A 23,397-nucleotide genomic window follows, 5' to 3' on the forward strand; every position below is an offset into this window, starting at 1 on the left:
TTTGATGACTGTGAGATTCAATTAAGTATTAATTTTGCCCTCCAGTGGACCTATCAAGGTATTCAAAAGGGAGGATTCGGCTCAGCTAAATGCGTGCTGAGTGCCTCAGCCTTAAATAGGGAGAAAATGTGTTTACCTACAGTATTTGAAGAAGAAGTGCATTGATGCACAGAGTCCAATATTAAGTGCTGTGCACATTAAGCCCTGGTGACAGTGACATTGTTTTCAGTGGTATGAGTATTGACTAAAGAAGTGCATTTGATGACAGCTTAAACTATTTGTATTGATTAACATTTTCATAGATTATCATGTGTCATATCAAATTCACTTTTCAGGCATGAATACATTAAAAAAAAATAACCACAGGCATACCGGGACCAATATAAGGGTGGGACAAGAGAGCCTGCCGCCCCACCTGCTCCTTTGCTGGTCACCTGTTTCCTGCTCAGGAACCACTTAGGCATGAACTTGGCAATAAATAGCTCCCAGATAACGCAAAAAGGGCACTTCTTGCTTTCCTTTGCCTTCTGCAGCGGCGTTTGTGCCCAAACAGTATCATGCATCTTAGTTGGCAAATGGAAGAGCCGGCTCTCCTTGGGAAATATTTCTGATCCCAAGACGCCCTCCTAATGAGCTGAAGATAAAGCAGATTCAAATTATTGGGAAGAGGGGGGAGGCTTGCCTTTTTTGGAGGTGATTTTTTTGCTTTCTTTTTCTCTCATGCTCGGGGCGTACGATGCTCTGGGTTTCGGGATTATTGAACACAGTTTGTAAGTATTTTTCCAATTCCTTAAAAAAATTTTTTTAAACCAATTTTCATCTGTTTTGCTGTGTATTGTTTGGTTTAACATGTTCATTGGCTTCGGGGTTAGCTTCAGTCCCAAATCTGGGAACAGCAAGTCAACTTCTAAGGGTGCTGATGGAATTTACATGAGAAATCTCTTTTATTCCATTGAAAGCCTTTTGAGGACTCTTTTCTCCCTATCTCTTTGCTCTGCTCTGGGGATAGGGTTTAATTGCTTCTCCCCCAGGGAGAGTGCTTCTTAAAATAGCCCCTGGTTCCTCCATAGGGTGCTCCTTCCTTTTGAGTGTGTTGCTGAAGTACAAACCCAGCACTTTCTTTTTTCTTACTGCATTAAAGACTGAACAAGGTGTAAAAACATTCGTACAAAAAAGCACATCCCACAATTAAAGCTGTGTTGGTTAGGTGGCTTTCAAAGAAGTTTTTTTTTTCTTTTTTTTTTCCCCCTTCTTCTTCCCTCCGAAGCTTCCTGAATCTCTCACATGCTAGCGGAGCTTTAATAGGGTGGGGAGTAATGGAGAACTCCTCGGATCTGTAATAGCTCTTCACTTGACTGCAGCCGGCAATAACAGCGGGAGCAGCCAGAGATAAGAGAGAGAGGAGAGAGGGAGAGTGTGTGTGTGGAAGAGAGAGAGAGAGGAGAGAGGGAGAGGGAGAGAGGACACGCACACTAAAGCTGCCACTTTTTTTTTTCCTCCCCTTCACTCTTTTCCCCCATCCTAGGATCCAATGATAGCTGGACAAGTCAGTAAGCCCTCGCTGTCAGCGCGGAGTGAAATGAATGCGGAGTTGAGAGGTGAGGACAAGGCTGCTACTTCAGACAGCGAGCTGAATGAGCCCCTGCTTGCGCCTGTGGAATCAAATGACAGCGAGGACACTCCCAGCAAGCTCTTCGGTAAGTCTGTCTAGGTATTTCATTTCAGCCCTACCATGTTGTCCGGAAGAGCAATCCACCCCCCCCCCCCACCACCACCACCACCTTTTCCCTGTTGTTCATTCAATTTTCTTGTAAGTGCTAAAGAGGAGCGTTGCATCTTGGAGGGGCCGAGCCACCGGAGCCCATTCCGGGCGGCTGGCAGGATGTCCTCCAAACTTTTCCCAGCAAGGAACTTCCTCGCTGCTCCTTGGGGCTTGCCAGATACTGCCATAGTCCCCGGGTTAGAAATAAAAAAAAAAAAAAAAAAAAAAAAAGGAAAAGACGAAGAAGATGAAAATGGTAATAATAATCAGGAAATCAGTTCCATTGTGAGAATTGGTTAACATTTATTGAATAAATATTGACTCGGTTTCGGGTTGCTTCGCAGCCTTTTGTTAAGGGGAAGGAGAGTTAAGAGTTATTATCTGTAGTCAAAAGACGAAAGAGGGAACTGGGAAATATCAATACAAGTCTCTGTGTGCCAGGTAAACAAAGGTGGCTACGGGAATTGCTCAGAGAAATAACATTTTTGTGATCACGGTTGGAGTGGGTATGTCTCCTTTTAGCAGGGGACCGAGGGAAGAGAAGAGGTTCTTTGCAGCCCTCCTCTGCCCATCTTCCCTTGACCAGGTGTTTACAGGCTCTTCCTAAACGTGCAGGCAGCCCAGGACCTTTCAGGAATCTTTGTTCCGTAAACAAAACAAGAGCGAGCAGAGTGCCACTCCAGCAAAGACATCTGTCATTCAAACAGATGACACTCTGTAAGCCAACTCAAGCAACTGTGATCTCTAATCAGAAAGGGGAGCGGGCTGTTGAGGCCCGTGACCGAGTGATGGATGGCAAGAGATGTCTGGGCTGGAGAAGCACTTTGTGGGATAGAGTGACAGTGGGTTTTCAGAAACCTTGCTCCTGAAACACTTGCTTTTAATTATTTTCCAGTGTTTGTATACTCAAAACACTGAATATGTGTATGTACCTACTAACCTGCTTATATCGATTTATATTAACCTGATATATACCTGATTTTATAGATAGAGGGATAGATAAATAGAGATACATGTATACTAAGCAGAGCACTGCTGGGTCTCAGGTTAAAAACACAGCCGTGTGCCTGAATGTCAAAGAGAAACAACACCGTTGCATAGACGGCTTTGTTGAGAAAGTCGTTAATTCAGCTAAAAAAAAAAAAAATCCTTAATTTTTTTTTTTTTCTTTAGCCTCTAGGAAGAAAGCAGTTTCGGTGTTCAGCAACTCTAGGCCAGCTTCAACAGAGGAGCTTTTCTTTGATTTGAAATGCTCACTCAGTCAAACACGAGAGGGGTGTTGCTGAGAAACTTTCTGTTTCAGATTTTCTATTGGTAAAATATAGCTTTACAGTTCAGAGTAGAATAGATCTCAGTTTCAAGAAATTCTTGTCGAACTACATTTTTTCAAAAAGCAGCAATTCCACCTGCCACATTGATTTTTTTTTCTTTTCTACACATAGGCATTAAGGTTTTAGCATTTGCCCTCTAAAGGAATATCTTGTTGTAGTTTCAGTTTTTATGTGTGTAGGGAGAGTCATGTCCTAGAACACTCATTTCCTTTTGGGGATTAGGGAGAAAAGTCAGATAAAATTATAAATTACAGAAAGGCAAAGCTACGCTCCAGTCTTTCTGATGTTGGGGATGCTAATACTAAGCATTTTGACTTTTAAAAAGTAATCAACTGCGAATTCAACAGAACTGTGGATAGTGGGTTACTTCCTCCTAAACTTTGCATGCATTTTAAAAAAGTAAATACATTTTGGAGACTTTCACTTATAACCCCAACTTGTTTTGTTTTGTTTTGTTTTGTTTTGTTTTTCCTTCAAGTAAACCAATAGAAGGATGATTCATTTGGCTTCTCAATATTTGTTTAGATTTCCAGCTTTTGAAAATTGTTATAGATCTGTTATTTTACATGGGGAGGGAAATAAACTTAAAATTTTTTTTTAAAAACCCGAAGAGAGTCAAAGAGGTTTGAATGAAAAGTTCATTGAACATATAATCAGAAGTGGAATATTTACAGGGTAGAAATCATGGTGGGTGTTCAAAGCACTCATCCTCACTTTAAAATTCCCAACTTCTGAATTTGTGAGAGGGCACCAGGTAAAATCTCCATCTTACATCTATAGTCCTTATAGAGTCACTTAATTTTATTTGGTCTCTAGAGTGCTTTTTGAACACAGTGTGACTATTTTCCAGTTTCCAGTTCGGTAAAGAAGCAACCAGTAGGTTAGCAGTTTTGAAAACTGCTGGAGAGGTTGGGAGACAGAGGGACTAGAAGGTCCACTGAAGGAAGCACACCCAATGTTCCCTGAGGCTTCTTGAGCTTTTTATTGTGTTCTATGCTGTTAATATCACTGAGACTTAGCCTTAGAAATCCCAGCTTGTGTAACTGACTTAAACTTTTTAGAATAATTCTCTCCCAGAATTTTGATCAACTTTGGCTGCCCTTAACGAGTGACCATTGAATGGACCATCGTTTTATTTGACATGAATACACTCAAGTGGTTCTGTTCTTATCCGTGGTTTTCATGATCCTCTTAGCCTGACAATGAAGAAGTACATTTTTTCCCGAATAACTGAGAGCATCCAGGTTTAGCTCTCAACCGTGATTTCCTAACACACTCCCTCAAACAGTCACCCTCATGGTATGCGTATTGCGTTCTTGAAAACCCTGCTTCCCATAAGGAAAGGAGCAGATTAAGACAAACTGTGACATTGATGTTCCACTTTTGTGGAGAGACATTTAACAACAACAGGAGGCAAGAAGAGCTCAGTTTGGTTTTTTGTTTGTTTTTTAGTTTTAGTTTTTTTGTTTGTTTGTTTGTTTTGTACTGTACCTGAAATTTCAGTATTGATGGATTTCTTTGGTACTTATTCCCCCTTCTGTGCCTCATTGAAATCAGCAGCCCAGAGCACAAGCCTGTTTCTGTCACAGTATGGGCACCTTCAGCCCAAAACTGTAGCAGAAAGGCTAATACGGATGCCCTCTATGGATAAACAAAGGAAATTCCAGGAACCGGTGGGCCTTTTATGCCTCTCCTGAAATTGCACCTCTGCTCTTAACAGCATGGAAAGGGAAACACAGTGTCCAGGATGTTTCCGTGCCCGGTGCAGCTCAGAATACCGGAAGGAGAAAATCAGAAGCCATATGCCAGCCTCAGTAGAAAGTTCAGAAAAGGGCCCTTGTGTTTATGAATTAATCACATCAGAGGTAACATTTTGCTTAACTTGAACAGCTATGAAGACTCAAGTACACTTAGGAGAGCTGAATCCACGTTTCATTGAGAAACGCATAGGGAGGTAGTTCTCTGTGATATCATTAAGTGGTATGTTATTTATTCTTGGAAAGCCTGTGAAATAACCGTCTCCTTCTTTTTGGTCCGTGACTGTATTCTGCTGAGCTCTGAGCTGTAGGAAATAGTATGGAGGAGAAGAGACTTGTGTGTCGATGGTGTGTGTGTGGGGGGGGTGCTAAGGGAGAATGGGGCTCCCCATCTCCCTGGGTTTCCGTTGCAGGATCGAATGAGCGCTGGCGCACGGGGCCAGCCATTTAATATGTGACCAGTGATGTACATATTCGAAACCATTCTCAGAAATGGCCTTTGGCAAAGGATCTCAAAAGGAAGAGGTTGCTGTGTTTCTTGGGTGACATTTATGCCCCCGTCTAAATGTGGTGCTTCGTTTTTAGTCATGCTCATCAAGAATTCAGTGGTCCCCATTCCGTCAAGTTGGATGCTAAAATTCAAATGGTGGAGCATCAACAACTTCATCGGAAAGATGGCCACAGGAAGGATAAAAGTAATATATATCCCCAGAAAAATATCTGTACTAAAGTTTTCCCATGCAGTCTTGGCTGGAGAAGCGAGAGCGCATAAAACAGGCCCTAAATATTTTCTCCCAGATATATTTGAAATTTGAAAGATGATTTATTAACTGTGCTCCTCCTGGGAGTAGTTTTATTGTTTCAAGATAAACCTCATGATTGCTTTTCTTAAAGTCGCAACGACCTCGGGTGGCTGGGCCCCTGTCTTGCTCCGCTGCTTGTTTGTACCCCACTGTCCGTGAACTGGGCACACGGCTCCAAAGCCCTGAGCTGAGATGTAAACAGAAAAAACATTTACACATATTGGACCCGAGGTAAAGAGGGATGCTTAGTTTTCTGTCATGCTGCTGTGTTTTTTCTGCGTTAAGAGAAATTGCATATAAGGATACATGCAGGCGTGGGTGTTTTCAGTATCATTTACCTGTGAACTTTCAGATAAGGGTTGAAAGTTGGGTCAGTGATTCTTCCTGGCTGGAAAATGTCCCATCTAGAGGGTTTTTCTTTTTCCCTTCCTTTCTGTTATCTTTCTCATAAAAACATGCTTTATAAGATTGTTTTTTTAATTGCCAGTCAGTTTGACTTGATTAGAATTTATGGCAGTGGAGTCCTTTTCAATGACAAAGGGATAAAGGATTAAATTGTCTTGTCACCCCTTGAGACAGTGGTCCCTGCAGGTCAGCATGGAGGTCACTGGTGGGGCATTATGGGGGGGGAGCTGCTCTTTGTGGCCAGGCTGCCTATGATGGTATCACTGTATGACTTTATTGAAACCTCTCTCTCAAGGTTCCAATGTCTTGGATATTTATAATATTCTGATGAAATATGCTGGGGCCAGTAACCAGGACGTCTGGCTGAAGCCCAAGAAGGATTTAGCTGGCAGGTGATGGGGAATATTCCCTAGAGAAATAAATTTATTTACCTTATGCATTGTACTTCTATATTTTTATGAGTTTTGATAGTCTTTTAATGGAAAATGTACACTATTTTTTCACTGAAGAAAGTGTATGTTGCTTGGGAAATATCAAAGAACTCTACTTTTAACTAAATAATTTGGAGAATAGATTCTATGCCCAAATAGCTATTTAAAAGAAACCAATGGAAACCTATATTTGTGTAAGTAAATGAGATGCATGATAAAGTATTTGTCGAACCTATTGTTTAATAGGCAAACAAACCCTTATGGTGTTTTTCTCTGACTACTGAGGGGGAAATGCACATTCAGATACATTCCTGAACATTTAGGGCAACCTAACGCACCTAGGTATTTCTTTTAAAAAAAATCCACTCTGTGTGTATAGACAGACTTAGTTTTAGTGTTCCTCCCCAACCCCCCCGAAAACCATTGTGATACTACCTTGATAAGTAAATCCACTTGAAATAGGGTTAATGTGTGCATTTTGAAATACAAATAAATCATTGGCACTAGCACGGATGTTCAAACTTTTCACCATATTTGTTGGTTGAGCCATGCTCATTTCTAAGTGACACTTGAATGGACGTGGTACGTAACACGAGATTCAGTGGGGACTCTCTTAGTGTCTCCCTTTTCTGTTTCTGCCGAGCCTGGGGTGCTCAGGTCAGACATCTGTTTATGGAATAAAGTTCGATACTGCAAGTGTCTGAAGATGTTGTCCGTGCTAACACATTAGCAAACTAAAATGCTGGCATGGTTTTACGTTTTTCTTCTACCTTGGTGGCCACAATTCTTCTATTTTGTTGTCATTGAGTTAAACGGTCCTATATAGGATTGGAAATAAGACAAAGTATTAGAAATTACATTGATCTGCATCATTCCTCCCTTTAAAGGCGTTCATTTTCATCTTTTTAGCATCTTGGATGTTTCTGACTTAAAGGTTACGGGGCACAGGAGAGGTTTTATTGTTCACCCAGCTCAGTTTATGTCATAATTAATAAATAGAGGTGCATTCCAGATTCAAGCTCCCAAGGCTCGGCCCTTAAGTAGATTGCCTTCTTTCTCAATTACCCGATTTAATTATAGAGATCGCATTCTTCTTGTAAGAACTGGCCAAATAAAAATTTCCCTCACTTGAGAAATGAGACTTAAGTGACTATATCAAGTGCACCTTGCTTGCTCTTAGACAGTAAACAAATAATTTGCGAGAAGACTGGTACTTCCTTTTTTTTAAATGATTTTTTTTTTTTAAAGATTTTATTTATTTATTTGTCAGAGAGAGAGAGGGAGAGAGAGCGAGTACAGGCGGACAGAATGGTAGGCAGAGGGAGAAGCAGGCTCCCTGCTGAGCAAGGAGCCCGATGCGGGACTCGATCCCAGGACGCTGGGATCATGACCTGAGCCGAAGGCAGCTGCTTAACCAACTGAGCCACCCAGGCGTCCCAGACTGGTACTTCCTTTGATTGGTGATCTTGCTGGCTTATGTTTGGGGATTAATAATACATCAGATACCCACACATTAAAAAGAAAGTGGATGTGAAGGAAGAAAGAGGAAGGGTGCTGCTCTGCTGTTGGGCTCCTGATTATTCCCAGGCCTTCCCTGGGTGCCGAGACCAGCTGAGGAGCAGTCACGTTTGCCCAAATATGCACCTGGCTCCACTTACCATGTTTCTTGATTTTCTTATGCTAAAGAAAAAGATAGCAAAGTGTTTATACCAAACTGGCACCCTGTCAGGGGGCAATCTGTGTAAAGTTTCCTGCTGTCAGGTTAATAAATTTTTAAAAAATATCCAAAGGCAGAGGTAGCAAGAGAGAGAGTTCCTAGTAACAGTTGCCATTCTGCAGCATGGCTCTGGAATTTTCTTGTTTGTTGTCTTCCGAGGGTCTCTACTTCGTTGGTGTTTTTGTTCAGCTTTCCTTTTATTAATGACATTTCGGTCTTACGTTTAAAATGTTTATCCTTTAAAATTTCAAATGTCTTTTTTTTTTTTTTAAAGAGGGAAGTGAGTGAGCATAATTTGTTGCAAGCTGGTGTTTACAGTGGGGCATGTCCCTTCGTGCTATGAGCTGGGCGGTGTTCTGCGTCTGTCAACACTGACTGGACTTCTCTTTGGAAAGACCATAGTAATATTTATATTAAAATATTAAAATTTGTTCAGAAGGAGTATTTGGCAGTATGGGGGCTTCTGAGGATGCCTGTTTATTACGCATGTGGACTTGACTCAGCCTTTTCCATGTGAACTCCCACCTCCTGACTCCCAGAGTCAGATTTTATAAAAATATGAAACAAGTGCAGACTGGTTGGGTAACAGCTCTGCCTCTGTTGTGATACTACTGTGAACTATCAAAAATCGACTCAGCCATTTTAATGCGAACACAGAGGTCAGCAAGAACAATACTGACTCTCTTTTGGTTGAAGTCTGTCATTCTCAGAGAAATGGGGAAAAAAAAGTTGTTTTGTTAGGTATTCAAAGATCATTTTTAAAAGCCACCTAATAAAGATGCGTAGCTTTTGACACCTCTTTGTAATAGTTAGCTGCTACTTTTTGAACATCCTGGTATGTTATATGAATGTCTTTATTTTATTTGAGAATTTAAAAGAAAAATCCAGCCTCAAATGGCTCTTACCGTCTTTCCTTTGAAAGTGCTACATGTGGTGAGAATATATTGGTTTTTATTTTCATTAAAAAATTAGCCACCTGGAACAACAGAACTAATGCAATCTAAGTCACTTTTCTTAGAGGACTGCACTGTCCTCAAAATGAATTGAAAATATAGGGGAAGCGATCACATTACAGTGAAGGAATTAAATGATAGCATTGCACAGAAAGTAAATGCTTAAGTCTCCTTCCATCCTGAAGTTCATTGGAAAGTGGGATTCTGTGATGAAACTTGCCTTCATTGAGATGGTGAAAAAATGTTCTTGGTAATGAACTACAGCAAAACCTGCTCATTGAGCCTGAGGACGAGGTACACTATTAAGGGATTTTTAGGGCACTCAGAATGTGCCAGCGGTAGCCACCATGAAAAGATTTCACAATCTCGGGAATGTATTTGTCCTCCTCTGTGCTGTTTGGCATTTCTCAGTGTTACATCTTTTTCTGAAATAATGTTTTTTAGGTGATTGTGCTTTCCAAATCTCTTGCATTACTTTGATTTCTTCCTATTAATGAGGAGAAATGGTGATACAAGTTTGTGAAATCCAAGAAACTCATATTTTAAGACTAATATTAGCCTAGTATTTTAGAAGAACAGTGCACGTTTTCTGTTTTATCACTTCCATACTTTGTTTCCCTGTTTTCTTTCTTCAACACCGTGAATACATAGTGAATTAATGCAGTGCTATGCATGTAAAACGTGGGTGTGTCTGTGTGTGTTCTATGTGTATGTGTGTCTATAGCGTATTCTCCGTATTTTCTCTTGTGTTCATGTGATACTTCAGATTTGTCTTACTCACTTTGTCATAGGCATGTCTTTATCATGAAATTAATAAAGCCTAATTTGTAATAATAGGCTTTTTTTTTTTTTTTTTTTTAGTTCACACGATCAAATAAATGTGCTTCTTCTGTACCTATGAACTCTCAAAGACATAGTTTCCAGGTAAAATTATCAAAATGAATAGTTTACCAATAAAGGACAATTAATCATATTATATAGTATTGCTTCGGGCATAGTTGGGCTAGTATCCAAGCTCTAGTGTCTTGTTTGAAGCTGCTCTTTACTAAGCAGAGGAGACAACAGGATTTCTTAGAATTTGTGCAGTTAATGCAGCAAAGAGATTTGAGCATTTCTGCACAGTTTGATTTATAGGAAATATATACATAAATTTAAAGCATGCAAAACTTGCCCAAATGAGAGAAAGACACTTGGAATCTAAATATTAGGAACCTGAGTATTTGTTTACTTGTGGGGATAAGCACCAAACATTTATCTTTTTCTCTTTTAAGTAAAAAGCATTTGTTCTCTACACTGAAAACACAATTTTTGCCTGGAAGGATTTCACGGACCTAAATGAACATTTACCTGGACACACATCAAGATAGAATGGGTGTCTGATGCACAATAAAGAAATCACATTTTAAACATTTGCTATTAAAATAGCATGGTGTACTGACTCTCCTTTCGCAGTTCTTGATGGCCACGTATATGCTGATTTGTCTTTGAATAGCAAAATGGCAAGATTTACTTTTATGAATGAATGGTATGGGGTGACTTATTGCAGGAGAGAATCACCACCATCAAAGTAGAAGGGCTGTGAGGGATTAATTTGATTTAAAAATGCAAACATGTGAAGCTGTTTATAAAGCATGAAAAATTATTACCACAGAGTGAATTTTTGCCAAAATCAACCAAGGGTAGAAGAGAATAAAAAATCAAATGGAAAAACACATTTTCCTGTATTTAAAAATATGTAGTGGTATGGGAAGGGGGTGAAATGCCCTTTTCCAAACCTGCATTTTCTCTTTGATAGATCTAATTTCATATAGCAAAATATTGTGAAATAGAAACATGTCAAAAAAGGAAGCCCGGTATTTTCAAAAGGAGAAGCAGGAAAGAAACAGGGAAAAAAGCCAACATGCTATCCTTTAATCCCTGCATGAATAGTCAGAAAAGAGATTATCTGGATTATGTGGAAAAACTTTCATAAACTTTTGGAAAGAAACCTACATCACTATTTTAGAATTGACTGGCTCCTCTCTTTCTGATGCCTTAGATTAAATCAGGTTTTACTCTTAAGAGTCACCAAAAAATTAGATTCTCAGGGATGCTCGTCTATTTCCTTGCCGTAGGTCAGAATCTCTCTTTCAGCCATTAGAATCCACGTTTATCGTAATTTGGGAACAATCCAATCAGAATCCACAGGCAATCAGAAAAGTGTCAAAAATTGGCTGCCATGCTTCAAAAGGGATTAATGGCTGTGGCTGCCTGCTTAAAACAATCAAACAAGCACACGTGCACCCACGCGCGCGCGCACACACGCAAACACTCACAAAACCAGAAATGGTCAGATTGGCCATCGCTGATGGCATGGGGATGGCCATACAAGCTTTGGCTGGTGGTCACCTCTCTTGTCATCTGCAGTGTATCAATATGTTTTTATAATGATACAATAACCCGAAACCTGTAACAGTTTATGGTCCTTCTGAGAATTCTTATGGATTCTTAGAGTGATGGAAGTCTGAGAAAAGATCTTGAAAGCGTTCACAAAATCTGGCTGGGTGACAGAAAAGTAGCATGCCTGTGATTTAGCTCCTATGGAATCCTGTTGACTGGGAGCATCCTTAAACTTTTAAGTTAAAACAAAACCCGCAAAACAAATGGTAGACGCGAAAGGTGCGGGGCGCTTAGAAGGACTGCAGAAATTAGGAAGTGCTAAAGGCACTGAGGGCAAAGGCCAAATTGCTTCAACCCCGCGTTGAACTTCAAACCCTTCTGAGACATGGGTTTCCATTTAGGCACGGTTCCAAATTCCGCTGTAGGGCCTTTCCTTCATGGGGTATCTCAGACTGGGGTGTTGCAGTATCAATTTCCCGGGACCTTTTTAGTCCATGATAAATAAAGAGCTGAAAGTTTGAATCCAGCACGCGTGAGGAAGGAAACAAGCCCCAGGCCAGCAGGAAATAACCACGCGGTCGCATCAGCGTACGCACAGCGACCTCTGTCCTCTTAACGTGTGTAACACTGCTAATTTCTCTGGACTTTTAAAAAATCCGCTTCCACATGAGCTCTCAAAACCCATAAAAGTGTGGCATGTAAAGTAAATTGTTTGTCACTTGCCGACGACCTGCCATATTTATTGTCAGGAGAAATGGACATTAGTTGGAGAAGCAGTTGTTAAAGGCCAAACAATTTTTAAAGATGGCAAAGATGCGCAGCGGCTTTTCCTTTTTCTAACAATGAGCCGCCCCTTCAGACATCAAAAGACAAGATAATAAGACACTTCAAGCACAATTCAAGATTATATTCAACATCTAAAGGCTCATCTCTTGTCAGTTTGCATTTACTCTTCCAAGGATGTGATGCTTCTATCATCTTTCTGTCAAGGGGAGTCTGGCAGAAGAGGCGAGAGCTCTCATTTCACACACTTAGGGTTTTTTATCAAATAGCCCACACTCGTTCTGATTCCACCAAAATGGGGGGATAATTTGAAGGAGGTCAGGAGCAGGCACAAAAATCTCATATTGATTTGTGTGATTAGAAGGCATTAAAATTGCACGTTTATGTTAGTTGCTCAGATGTTGTGTCAGTTTATTTGGTAATACACTTTTGCAGCCTGGGAAGAAGAAGAAAAAAAGATGACTTAAAATTTAAAAAGAGACAGCCGAACGCCCAAATTGGTTCTTGTAATGTGGCCGTATTTGAACATTTAACAAGTGAATGTAAAAATAATTGAATGGCTTAGTTTAACAATATTTGAAAATTAGCTTATCTAATGAAATTCTTCATTCAGCACCAAAACAAAACGGCCCAGTTGTACCTATCAGAGGAAAGAAATACATAGGTGAGATTATTTTTTAAATATTTGAAACATTGATTTCATATATTTAATATATAGGTAAAAGGGGATGACATTTTCAATATAAATGTAATTATGAGGCTATTTTATGCTGTCATCAAATTTTTAACATTTGCTGCTCTTTGAAATTACAACATCATTATATTTGTCATTTTACGCCATTCTTAGTATATGTGCCCTTTCCCAGGGAGGGCACTAAAGAATAAATAAAGGAGTTTTAAAATTATTATTATTATTCTCTGTCAAAATTTATCACATTTCCTCCTTTGCTCTGTGACAGTCACAGAGCTATATCAGATAACATTCTTTTTTTTTTTTTTTGGTGGAGGGAGTGCATCTGTAGAAGTTAGAAGAGCCAGTTTTTGTCTCAAAATAAAACAACTGATGAAAATAAGACCATGATATCCTGGGATCATTTCTATATTGAATCTTCAAAATTACTTTTCCTAGGCATTTTCCTCAACACTCTGTGTTTCTTATATTTCTCTTTTATGCTGCAAAGTGTTTTGAAACTAACTTCCCTGCTCTCGTGCAATGTTTCACGTATCAAGACAAAGGAGATGAGCATATGCCCAGTGTAGGTATCTCACAGCGTCGTAGAAACCCATCATTTGTTCTGTTTGTTATATCAGCCTTTTCCATGCCGTGCAGTGTGTGTGTTCCACATTCAACAGTGAATTCATCCACTCAACAAGCTGTGTGTTCTGTGGTAGGAGCGGTGACGTGCTCTGTGGCCTCAGGGGAGAATACACTGGAAAGAATCAACTGTCCCGTCTTGAACACCCACTACCCTGGATGCTGAGGAGGCAGACAGGGTCGCTCCCTAGCCCAAGACCCACATGGCGTATTGACATTCCGCGTTTCCCATGCCTCTTCGGGAAAGCTTCACCTTCAAAACCATGCGTAGTTTATTGGTCAGAGGCCGAAACAGTTGAGAAAAACAATTACCTCCAAAAAAGTGAGGAGGAAGAAAGGCTTCTTGACGTGATCCGGGACACACTGCGTCCATGATGTTTTCATCCCAGGGTTTGGTGCTTATGCTCTAAAACACAATTGGGATTCTTCAGCCATTGTTTCTCAGTCTTGTCCAAAGGGAGAATGAACTGGATTTATCTTTTCCTCCCCATTTCTCCCACTTCCTTTCTCCTCCCAAGATTCTTGTTTGTCGTGTAATACAATGTAGTGGGTCCAGGCTTTGGAGGCAGGATGCTTTTTTGTTGGCTGGGTGGGCGAGGTGCGGAGCATGTCCCGGCCTCAGCTTCCCCGTTCCTGTATGCAGCCATTGATGGTACTTCCTTCATGGGGCAGCCTGATGTCGAAATGAGGTGACGTGTGTCAAGCCCAGCATTCAACAAATATCAGCCATCCCACACTTTTCTTAAGAGCTGAAACTCAACTTGCCGTTGTTAGAAGGAATTCAATTAAATTTTAGCAGCAGATATCAGAAAACCAACAGGGAGATTTCTGAGGCCTTGGAATTAGCCACACTCCTCCCTGAGGAAGTGTCAGCCCCCAGAACTCTCTGGGCCAAAGTAAAGTTCTGGGGATCTTTTTTCTCCTGGTGATAACACCCCTTCCTTCTTTAGGACATAAGGTACTGCTTTCCTCCACAGTCCGTTGAAGAAAGGATTCAGACTTACAAGTAGATATCAAACAAGTTCTAGAGGAGGCAATAATTCACTTTTTCATCTTGGGGACTATGTGGGCAGTGTGATGGGCAAAGATGGAAGTGGGCAGTTATATATCTTACTCTTCCCTAAATTTAAAATATTGGAGTGTGTGATTCTTTCAAATCATAGAAATTTTAAAAATAATTTTGGCACTGAGAAGTAACATGAAACCAGATGTCCGTGGGCGACAGCAAATGCTTCTCTAACGTGTGGTTAGGTCACTACCCTGATGGCAGCGTGCCTCTCGGTGCTTTCCCTCTGAGGCGAGTTCATTGTCTCTCCAAGGGCACTTGCCAGATCTCAGGCCAAGCCCTTATTTCTTTCCTCCTGGACCACATTGTTGCCAAAATTGAAAGCAAGCATAGCATTTGCCTCAGAGATCTTCTCAGAACATCCTCTGATGTTCACCATAGCAAGGTAAACTCTGCAACATTTCAGAGAAAGAAACATTCCATTAAACTCCCAGGAAGATAGGGGAAGAATGGCTTGCCAGAAGGATTGTAACCAGGGCTCAAAACACTGCTCTTGACCTACACAGATGGGTTTGATTTCTTGTACGCCCATTTCCTCCTCTGTAATGTGAGAAGTCAGATCACATATGACAAGGTGTTGAAAATTATGTACCGGAAGGCAAGTGAGGTGCCTGTACTTGGGTGTGTGTGTGGGTGGGGGGGAGATTTCAGAAATGTGAGGTTCTTTTGCCCACTTCTTGGACCAACAGTGTTCTCTTTCTCAGGTCTGAGAAATGACCTCACAGGAAGTGTGGATCAGACATTAATGGTCAAACAAGGTAGGTGTTTTAAACACTAAGTTCTGTCTTCCTAATCTAACTTTCTCCATAAAAGCCATACCTGGAGCTAGGTATAGAGAGAATCATCTCTGCTCCAGAAGTAAAGAGGATTAAATTAGCTGTGGGTCTTCTCTGTCCCAGTGGGGAGCTCTCTTCTGTCTCCACAGTAATGCCCTCTTCTCAAAGCGTTGGTTATGTGTTAAGTATTGGAATTGAGCTGCAAGTAGAAATCCATGGTGTCTTCATTCCTTTGGGGATTTTTTTATAGCCAGTGTTTAATTAGGACTTTCTAATCTTCCACAATGAACCCTTTATACATTCTTTTTTAATGAATAAATCTAAAATAAAATGACAGCCTCAAAAAGTCTTTCAAAAAGCCACATTTTTAAGAGCTGAACATGCTGTGAAATTTAAGTAGATTAAATTGATATTTGAGGCCATATTTAGGGGGCAATGTGCTATGACATTTATTAAGGATATTTAGAGATTTTGGTTGATATTGCTAAAACCTACTTCCTTTTATAGACACCACCAAAGAAGTCAGGATCACTAGAAGAGCATCGTTCTGTTGTGGTTACCATGACAACCCTACACATTTTTAATTACATATTTATCCATGTCCCCTGTACATTTGTCAGAAATTATTGGCACTTCTGAGGCACCTATGTGGCTCACTCAGTTGGGTTTCTGCCTTTGGCTCAGGTTGTGATCCTGGGGTCCTGGGATCGAGCTTCTTGCTCAGCAGGGAGCCTGCTTCTTCCTCTCCCTTGTGCTCTCTCTCTCTGTCTCTTTCTGTCTCTCATTCTCTCAAATAAATAAATAAACAAAACCTTTAAAAAAATTTTAAGTAGAAGAGACAAATTTTCCTTGAAGTTCATGCCAGTGACCCCCCCCTTCATATAAAGTGTCTATTTGACAGTTCTGAGTTTCTTTCACTGAGTGTATGTATAGGATGTTTTGTCTCTTACTGGTCCCAGCTTTTATCGCCCTCTGTGATCTTTTGTTTTGGTGACCATACAGACCTGTCTCCACTTGGCTGTGCCGTTGGGTAGTAATGAGCCTGGAAAGAATGATGTTGGGAAATCTAACACGAAGCTTGGCTCTATTAAGGGTTTGTACAAAGAGAAGGGAACTCCCCTCTTCAGACTGTGCTGTAGATTGGGTACAGGTTTTATATACTGAGCCTCCCCTCCAGCTCTGATGTGTCTTTCCCACATCTGTGTCTTCTAACCACAACCTAGAAGATACTTTCTTCAAGTAGTGCATTCAACAGCCGAATTGCCCAATTTTTCATATTTTTATGAAAGTTAAGTTGCTGGGTACCTGGGTGGCTCAGTCGGTTAAGTGACTGCCTTTGGCTAAGATCATGATCACAGGGTCCTGGGATCGAGTCCCTCATCAGACTTGTCCCTTTGCCCCTCCCCCTGGTTGTGCTCTCTCTCTCTCTCTCTGTGTCAAATAAATAAATAAAATTTCAAAAGAAGAAGAAGAATGAGGAAAAGGAGAAGGAGAAGTTGTTAAGTTGCCTTTTTAATAAGTCCTGACTAAAAGTCAGTGCTTAGGAGAAGAATTGCTTCTTCTAGGTTAAGACCTTTTTCTTTTTTTCTTTTTTTTACTGATTTCTCTGCTTTTATGTCTGGTGGCTCAAAAATCTTCAAGATTGTAACATTCTTAGACACCCCTAGGAGTTCATAGCTTACCTTCTGCATTTAAATACAAAAGTGGAGCACTGGGTGTGGTGCATAAACAATGAGTTCTGGAACGCTGAAAAGAAATTAAAAAATAAATAAAAATTAAAAAAAAAATACTAAAGTGGGCTTGTATTAGACCTTTTTAAAGGCGATTTGCCTCATGAAAATGGCAATACTTTTATGCTACCTTTTGGAAGGACCCTTTGGTTCTTGGTCTTATGACCCCTCAGAGAGGGATTTTTTTCCTATTCAGGTATCACTCTGTTAGAGAAAATCTATAGAATCTATATAGCCATACTCTGTTAGCTACCATCACTTCATTTCAATTAGGTGAAAGGGGTCAGGGACAAATAACATTTAATATCTTGATGTGTTCTCTAAGCTGCTTATAATGAACTTATTGAGAGGTTAATTTATTTAGATCCACTTACTGAGTGTGTCCCAGTCTGCTGTCCCTTCCCCTTTCTGTGGTCAAAATGTTTTGGCCAAGCTTCTTGATTTCACACGTTACGATGAATCTTGCCTTCCCTTGCTTTCCAACTATTCCCTCATTTTTTTTTAACCTCTTTTGCAGCCATTTCCACTGTTTGCCTAGTATTATAATGACTTGTGCATTTGTCTGCCTCCCTTGCTGGGTAGCAAGCCCCTAGAGGACAGATAATAGATCTTGCATATATTAAATGCCAGATAAATGTTTTTTGAATTGAACTGCTTCTGAATTGGATGTTTCTAGACATCACCCACACCTGGTAAATACTTACTGAATATTAAGGGGAAATAGACTCTACCCACAGAAGTCTACTCTTCAGCTAAAGGAAGAATGTGTGTGTGCGTGTGTGTATGTGTGTGTGTGTGTGAGCAAAAATGAATCACAAAACAAAGTAAATAAGGGTTTGTTCACATATTCAACAAATATCTATTGAGCACCTTTGCACTAAGCATTGTTCTGAGGGCTGAGAATGTCCTGATGAATTAGACTTTGTTCCTGTTTTCATGGAGTTTATAAATGGTAGGAAATTTACCATAGTGAGAAGTATTTTCCAAGAGAAGCACTGGATGCTAGAGAAATAAATAACTGAGGGCCAGGACTTAGTTTGAAAGATCAGGTATTGTGGTGGACATTGAGTGAACAATTTGTGGGTATTACTTTGGCAAAAGACCCCTTTCCAGTGAAAGATAGTCTTGCTGGAACTATCAACCTAGATGTTCCATCTTCTGGACAAAGAGATTGTATGTTCCCCAAAGTAGAGAATTAGTTTGCTTTCTTCTAGGAAGATAATTCTTTTTTTTTTTTTTTAAAGATTATTTATTTATTTATTTGACAGAGAGACATCACAAGTAGGCAGAGAGGCAGGCAGAGAGAGAGAGAGGAGGAAGCAGGCTCCCGGCTGAGCAGAGAGCCCCATGTGGAACTCGATCCCAGGACCCTGAGATCATGACCTGAGCCGAAGGCAGCGGCTTAACCCACTGAGCCACCCACGCGCCCAAGGAAGATAATTCTTGAACTGAGATATCCAAGGACTGAAAAACAGCTGGAGTATATCTAAGATGGCAGTGATCCTAGAAACTGTCTATAGTTTTTACCACCTTGATTTCCTAGAAGTCTTGATTAATATCTTTTCGAAGAGCTAGATGTTTAGCTTTTTCCTTTGATTCCATGAACAACTCCAGACCCATCCTTACAACAAATCCTCCCCCCCCTTTCTTGTTTTTGCTTAAGTAGGCCAGACTAGGGTCATGTTATATGCAACTGAATAACACCTGTACTTGTATGTTCATGATCTCCAGAGCTACATTTAGACAAGACATTTTTCTAAGATTGATTATCTCCAAGTTAGAACAGAGAAGCCATTCCATGGGCAAAGGAAACAGAGTGAGAGAGTTGTGTTCAGCTATAAATTTTTCTGATAGGAGGTAAGGAATGAGAAGAATTCTAATTCATCCTGGTAGAAAGAGGGGTAGGGCCAGGTAGAGTGTTAATTACAAAGACTGAAATGGGCCTTCTGAATTAGCTAAGCTGGGAAAGTTTGAGAGAAGAAAGGGCATAGGCTAGAATTCTAAACGTTTTTCCCATTCCTCCTCCCTAGCCTCAGACCTATCCAGAGCACCTACCACCAGCACTAATGCCTTCTACTGAAGTGTCATTGCTTCTTGAAGTAAAATACTGTCATTGCAATCATATGGTTGATCACATTATCTGTGGCTGCATTATTACCCAACCCAAAACTTAGTGGCTTAAACAATGACAACAGTTATTTTGCTCACAAATCTTTGCTTTGCCGATAAGTTGGTGGAGTCCATGCATTTTTCTTACACTTGATGTCAGCAGAGGCAGTTCAAAGGCTGGGGGTTGGAACTGTCCAAAGGCTTGTTTCTTCACATGTCTGGCGGTCGATGTCAACTGTAGGCTGGGATCTTTTCTGGGGTTGTTGACTGGAATACCTACGTATTCTCCATGCGACCTGGGCTTCCTCTCAATATGGTGGCTGTGTTCCCAGGGCAAAGGGAGAGAAGGAAGAGGAGAATCTGGCTTTTATAAACTAGACCTCTCTGCCTTGTCCTTGGAAGTCAACAGCATCTCTTCCACTACTTTCTATTCATTAGAATCATGAGTCATTAAGGCTCCCTCCTATTCAACAAGAGGGGAACTAGTCTATACTTTTTTGATGAGGAGACTGTCAACAAATTCACGGAAACTTTCAAAATCGCCACAAAGGCACTGTTACTTCTACACATCTATTCCTTTTCTTTCTGATAAATTAAAATAAGTAAATGTCATTTTTTTTTTTTGGAGGGGGGCATGTCCCCTTATTAGTGAATAGGTATTCCTAGGGAAATCAGAAGACCTTGTTTGAGACAAGGGTAAGTGAAGGATAGCTTCTACACTATTTAGTGAGCATATATCAATATCTTTTAGATATTTGTGTGTCTTGTTCTCCTGAAAGTTACCTCCTTATCACTTTCATTTTTCTTAGAGATGAAGAGGTTTATTTTAGGTTTTGGAAACTGGGTTTTTATAAACACAAGAAAAATAAAGGAAGTCTCATCTTAGGGTGTCAGGGGTAGAAGGTAGAATCTGAAAGCCCACTATGTCCACACTTATGACAGACCATTGGTTATAGCGAATGAAAACAGATTTCCCAAACCTAACATATTAAGTTCAGTACATTTCTCTTTGGTAATAACAGACAGAAATTTCAGTTATAATAAACCATTTCTGAGCCTTTATGTCTACCACTAGACATTCTAAAGAAGGATGTGCTGGTAAAAGGAAGTTGGTATGTTTGAAGGCATTTCATGTAATTATTGTTGTTTGTAAGAAAATCATCTGTACCACAATTTTCTAAAGATCTTTTGAAATTAAATGAATTCTACATTTGAGGGTTTTGTACTTGAAAATTTTTTTCTGACTATATCTAAAATAATCTTTCTTTAAAAATCTTGAATTCTTAATTGATTCCACATTTCTAATGTATGGAATTTCTATAAAGAAGGATCATCAGGGGCAAGAATGTATGTTCTTGGTATATTATTTTTTGTTTCTTTTTAAAGATTTTATTTATTTATTTGACAAAGAGAGAGCACAAGCTGGGGGAGCAGCAGAGTGGGAGGGAGAAGCAAGTTCCCCGCTAAGCAGGGAGCCCAATGTGGGATGATCCCCAGGACCCTGGGATCACTGCCTGAGCCAAAGGCAGACGCTGAACAGACTGAGCCACCCAGGTGCCCTGTTCTTGGTGTTTTACACAGACAGGTATATACGTGAAATATAAGGTTTTTTTCTAGTTGTGAAAAGTAGGGAGCAAAAGGCTCCACTAAAACTCGGAGTTACCTGTTACTATTTTAAGTATGGATTCAGCAAGTTAAAATCTGCTCAGCCGCTCTGAGTTTTTCAAATAGTGGCCAGACTGAGGGGTTTTTATTACCTGAAAAGTCATAAACTGAATTCTGAGGGTTTTTTTCACCATGACAAAAATTCTAGCTCAGAATCTTAGTTTTCTTGGACCAGTACCCTCCAGCCCTTCTATCTCTCAGGAGATACATGAGAAGCCAGGATGGAACTTCCCTCGGTGCCAGCCTTCACATGCAATGCTGTTAGCAAATGAGCCCACATGGGAAGGGGAGCCCATGGGAAAAATGTCCAGTTTGTTACTTGTAACCATCCTCTTTAGGTCGGGGCATATGCCACAAATATGAAATGCCAGTCTACAGAACCCTTCACAGAAAGATTTCCTTTAAAACCAATGAGAAGAACTTCATAGTAAAGTAGATTTCCAAATCTGTCTACAAGCTAAACTTTTTTTTTTTTAAGATTTTATTTATTTATTTTAAAGACAGAGTGAGAGGTAAACATTTTTCTAAACAAAGATTTTTAGCGGCACCAGGGTGTTATAGTCAGTTAAGCATCTGCCTTCGGCTCAGGTCATAATCCCAGGGTCCTGGAATCGAGCCCTGCATTTAGCTCTCTGCTCAGTGAAGAGTCTGCTTTTCCCTCTCCCTCTGTGTGCACTCTTTCTCTCAAACAAACAGATCTTAAAGACAAATAAAAAATAAATGATTTTTATAGCAATAGCTTAAATGACTATGAAATATTTTATCATATGGATGTGTCTATTTATTTATTTATCTATTGGCTTTGTAGCAAGATAGTGCTTTTTTCATTTAAAATTTTTTTTAAACATTTTATTTATTTGCAAGAGAGAGAGCATGAGCAGGAGGAGGGGTAAATGGAGAAGGAGAAGCAGACTCCCTGCTGAGCATGGAGCCCAACGACATGGGTCTTTTTTTTTTTTTTTTTAAAGATTATTTATTTATTTATTTGAAAGCGATCACAAGCAGGCAGAGAGGCAGGCAGAGAGAGAGGAGGAAGAAAGCTCCCGGCTGAGCAGAGAGCCTGATTTGGGGCTTGATCCCAGGACCCTGGGATCATGACCTGAGCCGAAGGCAGAGGCTTTAACCCACTGAGCCACACAGGTGCCCCAGCGACATGGGTCTTAAATGGAAGGCAGATGGATAATTGACTGAGCCACCCAGGTGCTCCTATATTAGTTTTTCTTTAATAAAAACTTAAAATTAAAGTGTGCTTGGGTGGCTCAGTGATGTGTTGTGCTTAGGTCATCATATTAGGGTCCTGGGATCGAGTCCAGGATCCATTAGGTCATCCAAATTTCTTTTTTTTTTTTTTTAAGATTTTATTTATTATTTATTTGACAGAGAGAGATCACAAGTAGGCAGAGAGGCAGGCAGAGAGAGAGGAGGAAGCAGACTCCCTGCTGAGCAGAGAGCCCGATGTGGGACTCGATCCCAGGACCCTGAGATCATGACCTGAGCCGAAGGCAGCGGCTTAACCCACTGAGCCACCCAGGCGCCCCATTAGGTCATCCAAATCCCAAAGCCTTTTCCCTCTGGTAACCACTGGTTTGTTTTCTATATGTGAGTCTCTTTCTGTTTGTTTCATTTGTTCATTTGTTTTGTTTTTTATATTCCGTATATAAATGAAATCACACTGTGTTTGTCTTTGTCTGATTTATTTCATTTAGCATAATACCCTCTAGGTATGTCCACATTGTTGCATTTGGCAAGATTTTATTCTTTTCTGTGGCTGAGTAGTAGTCCATTGTGCATATAAATCACGTATTCTTTATCCATTCATCTAGAAATGGACATTTAGGTTGCTTCCATATCAGTAAATAATGCTGTGAAGAACATAGCATGCAAATCATCATTTATTTATTTAATCGCCTATAGTTGGACAGTTAGATTGTTTCTAATTTTAATTTTAATTTAATCTCTGTTTATATTCTGAATCATTTTCTTAGGGTTAATTAACTAATTAATTAAGGATAATTACTAGATTAATAAGTATACACATTTTGAAGACCTCCATAAAAGATATGCAAATTTATACATCCATGAACTATATTTGAGACTAACCATTTTCTGAGTCTTTCACTAAACCTGAATTTTTAAAAATTATTTTTGATCCTGGATAATTTGTTAAGTAGGAAATGGGATTTCTTTTCCTTTGCATTTCTTTGATTACTAAATCAGGTTTAAATAGTCTTTTTGTGATTTTTGGCTTTTGGTAATTTCTCTGTGAATTTCCTGTTTTGGCTTCTTCTAATGGAGAATCCATCTTTTTTCTTTTTGCTTTATGTAAGCTTTTTATATAAAAGGACACCAGTATTAGTTTTCCCATACTTATAAACTTCTCTAGACTTTGCTCCCTAAGAACAAATGAAACATAAA

The 23,397-nt window shown here is 39.9% G+C and overlaps 1 protein-coding gene across 5 annotated transcripts in view; it reads left to right on the forward strand.

The window, feature by feature from the left end:
* The first annotated feature begins 514 nt into the window (after positions 1 to 514).
* POU6F2 (POU class 6 homeobox 2) overlaps positions 515 to 23,397 on the forward strand; it is a 373,231-nt gene continuing 350,348 nt past the window's right edge. For 3 of the 5 annotated variants that reach the window (XM_059170548.1, XM_059170550.1, XM_059170551.1), the window contains exons 1-3: positions 515 to 770; positions 1,526 to 1,697; positions 15,407 to 15,460. In XM_059170548.1, the coding sequence (XP_059026531.1) occupies positions 1,532 to 1,697; positions 15,407 to 15,460 (220 nt within the window). In that variant the 5' untranslated portion in view covers positions 515 to 770; positions 1,526 to 1,531. The remainder of the gene's footprint in view (positions 771 to 1,525; positions 1,698 to 15,406; positions 15,461 to 23,397) is intronic. The other 2 variants (XM_059170549.1, XM_059170552.1) reach the window with 1 other exon arrangement.

This window comes from Mustela lutreola, chromosome 4, assembly GCF_030435805.1.
Source record: "Mustela lutreola isolate mMusLut2 chromosome 4, mMusLut2.pri, whole genome shotgun sequence".
Lineage (NCBI taxonomy): Eukaryota > Metazoa > Chordata > Mammalia > Carnivora > Mustelidae > Mustela > Mustela lutreola.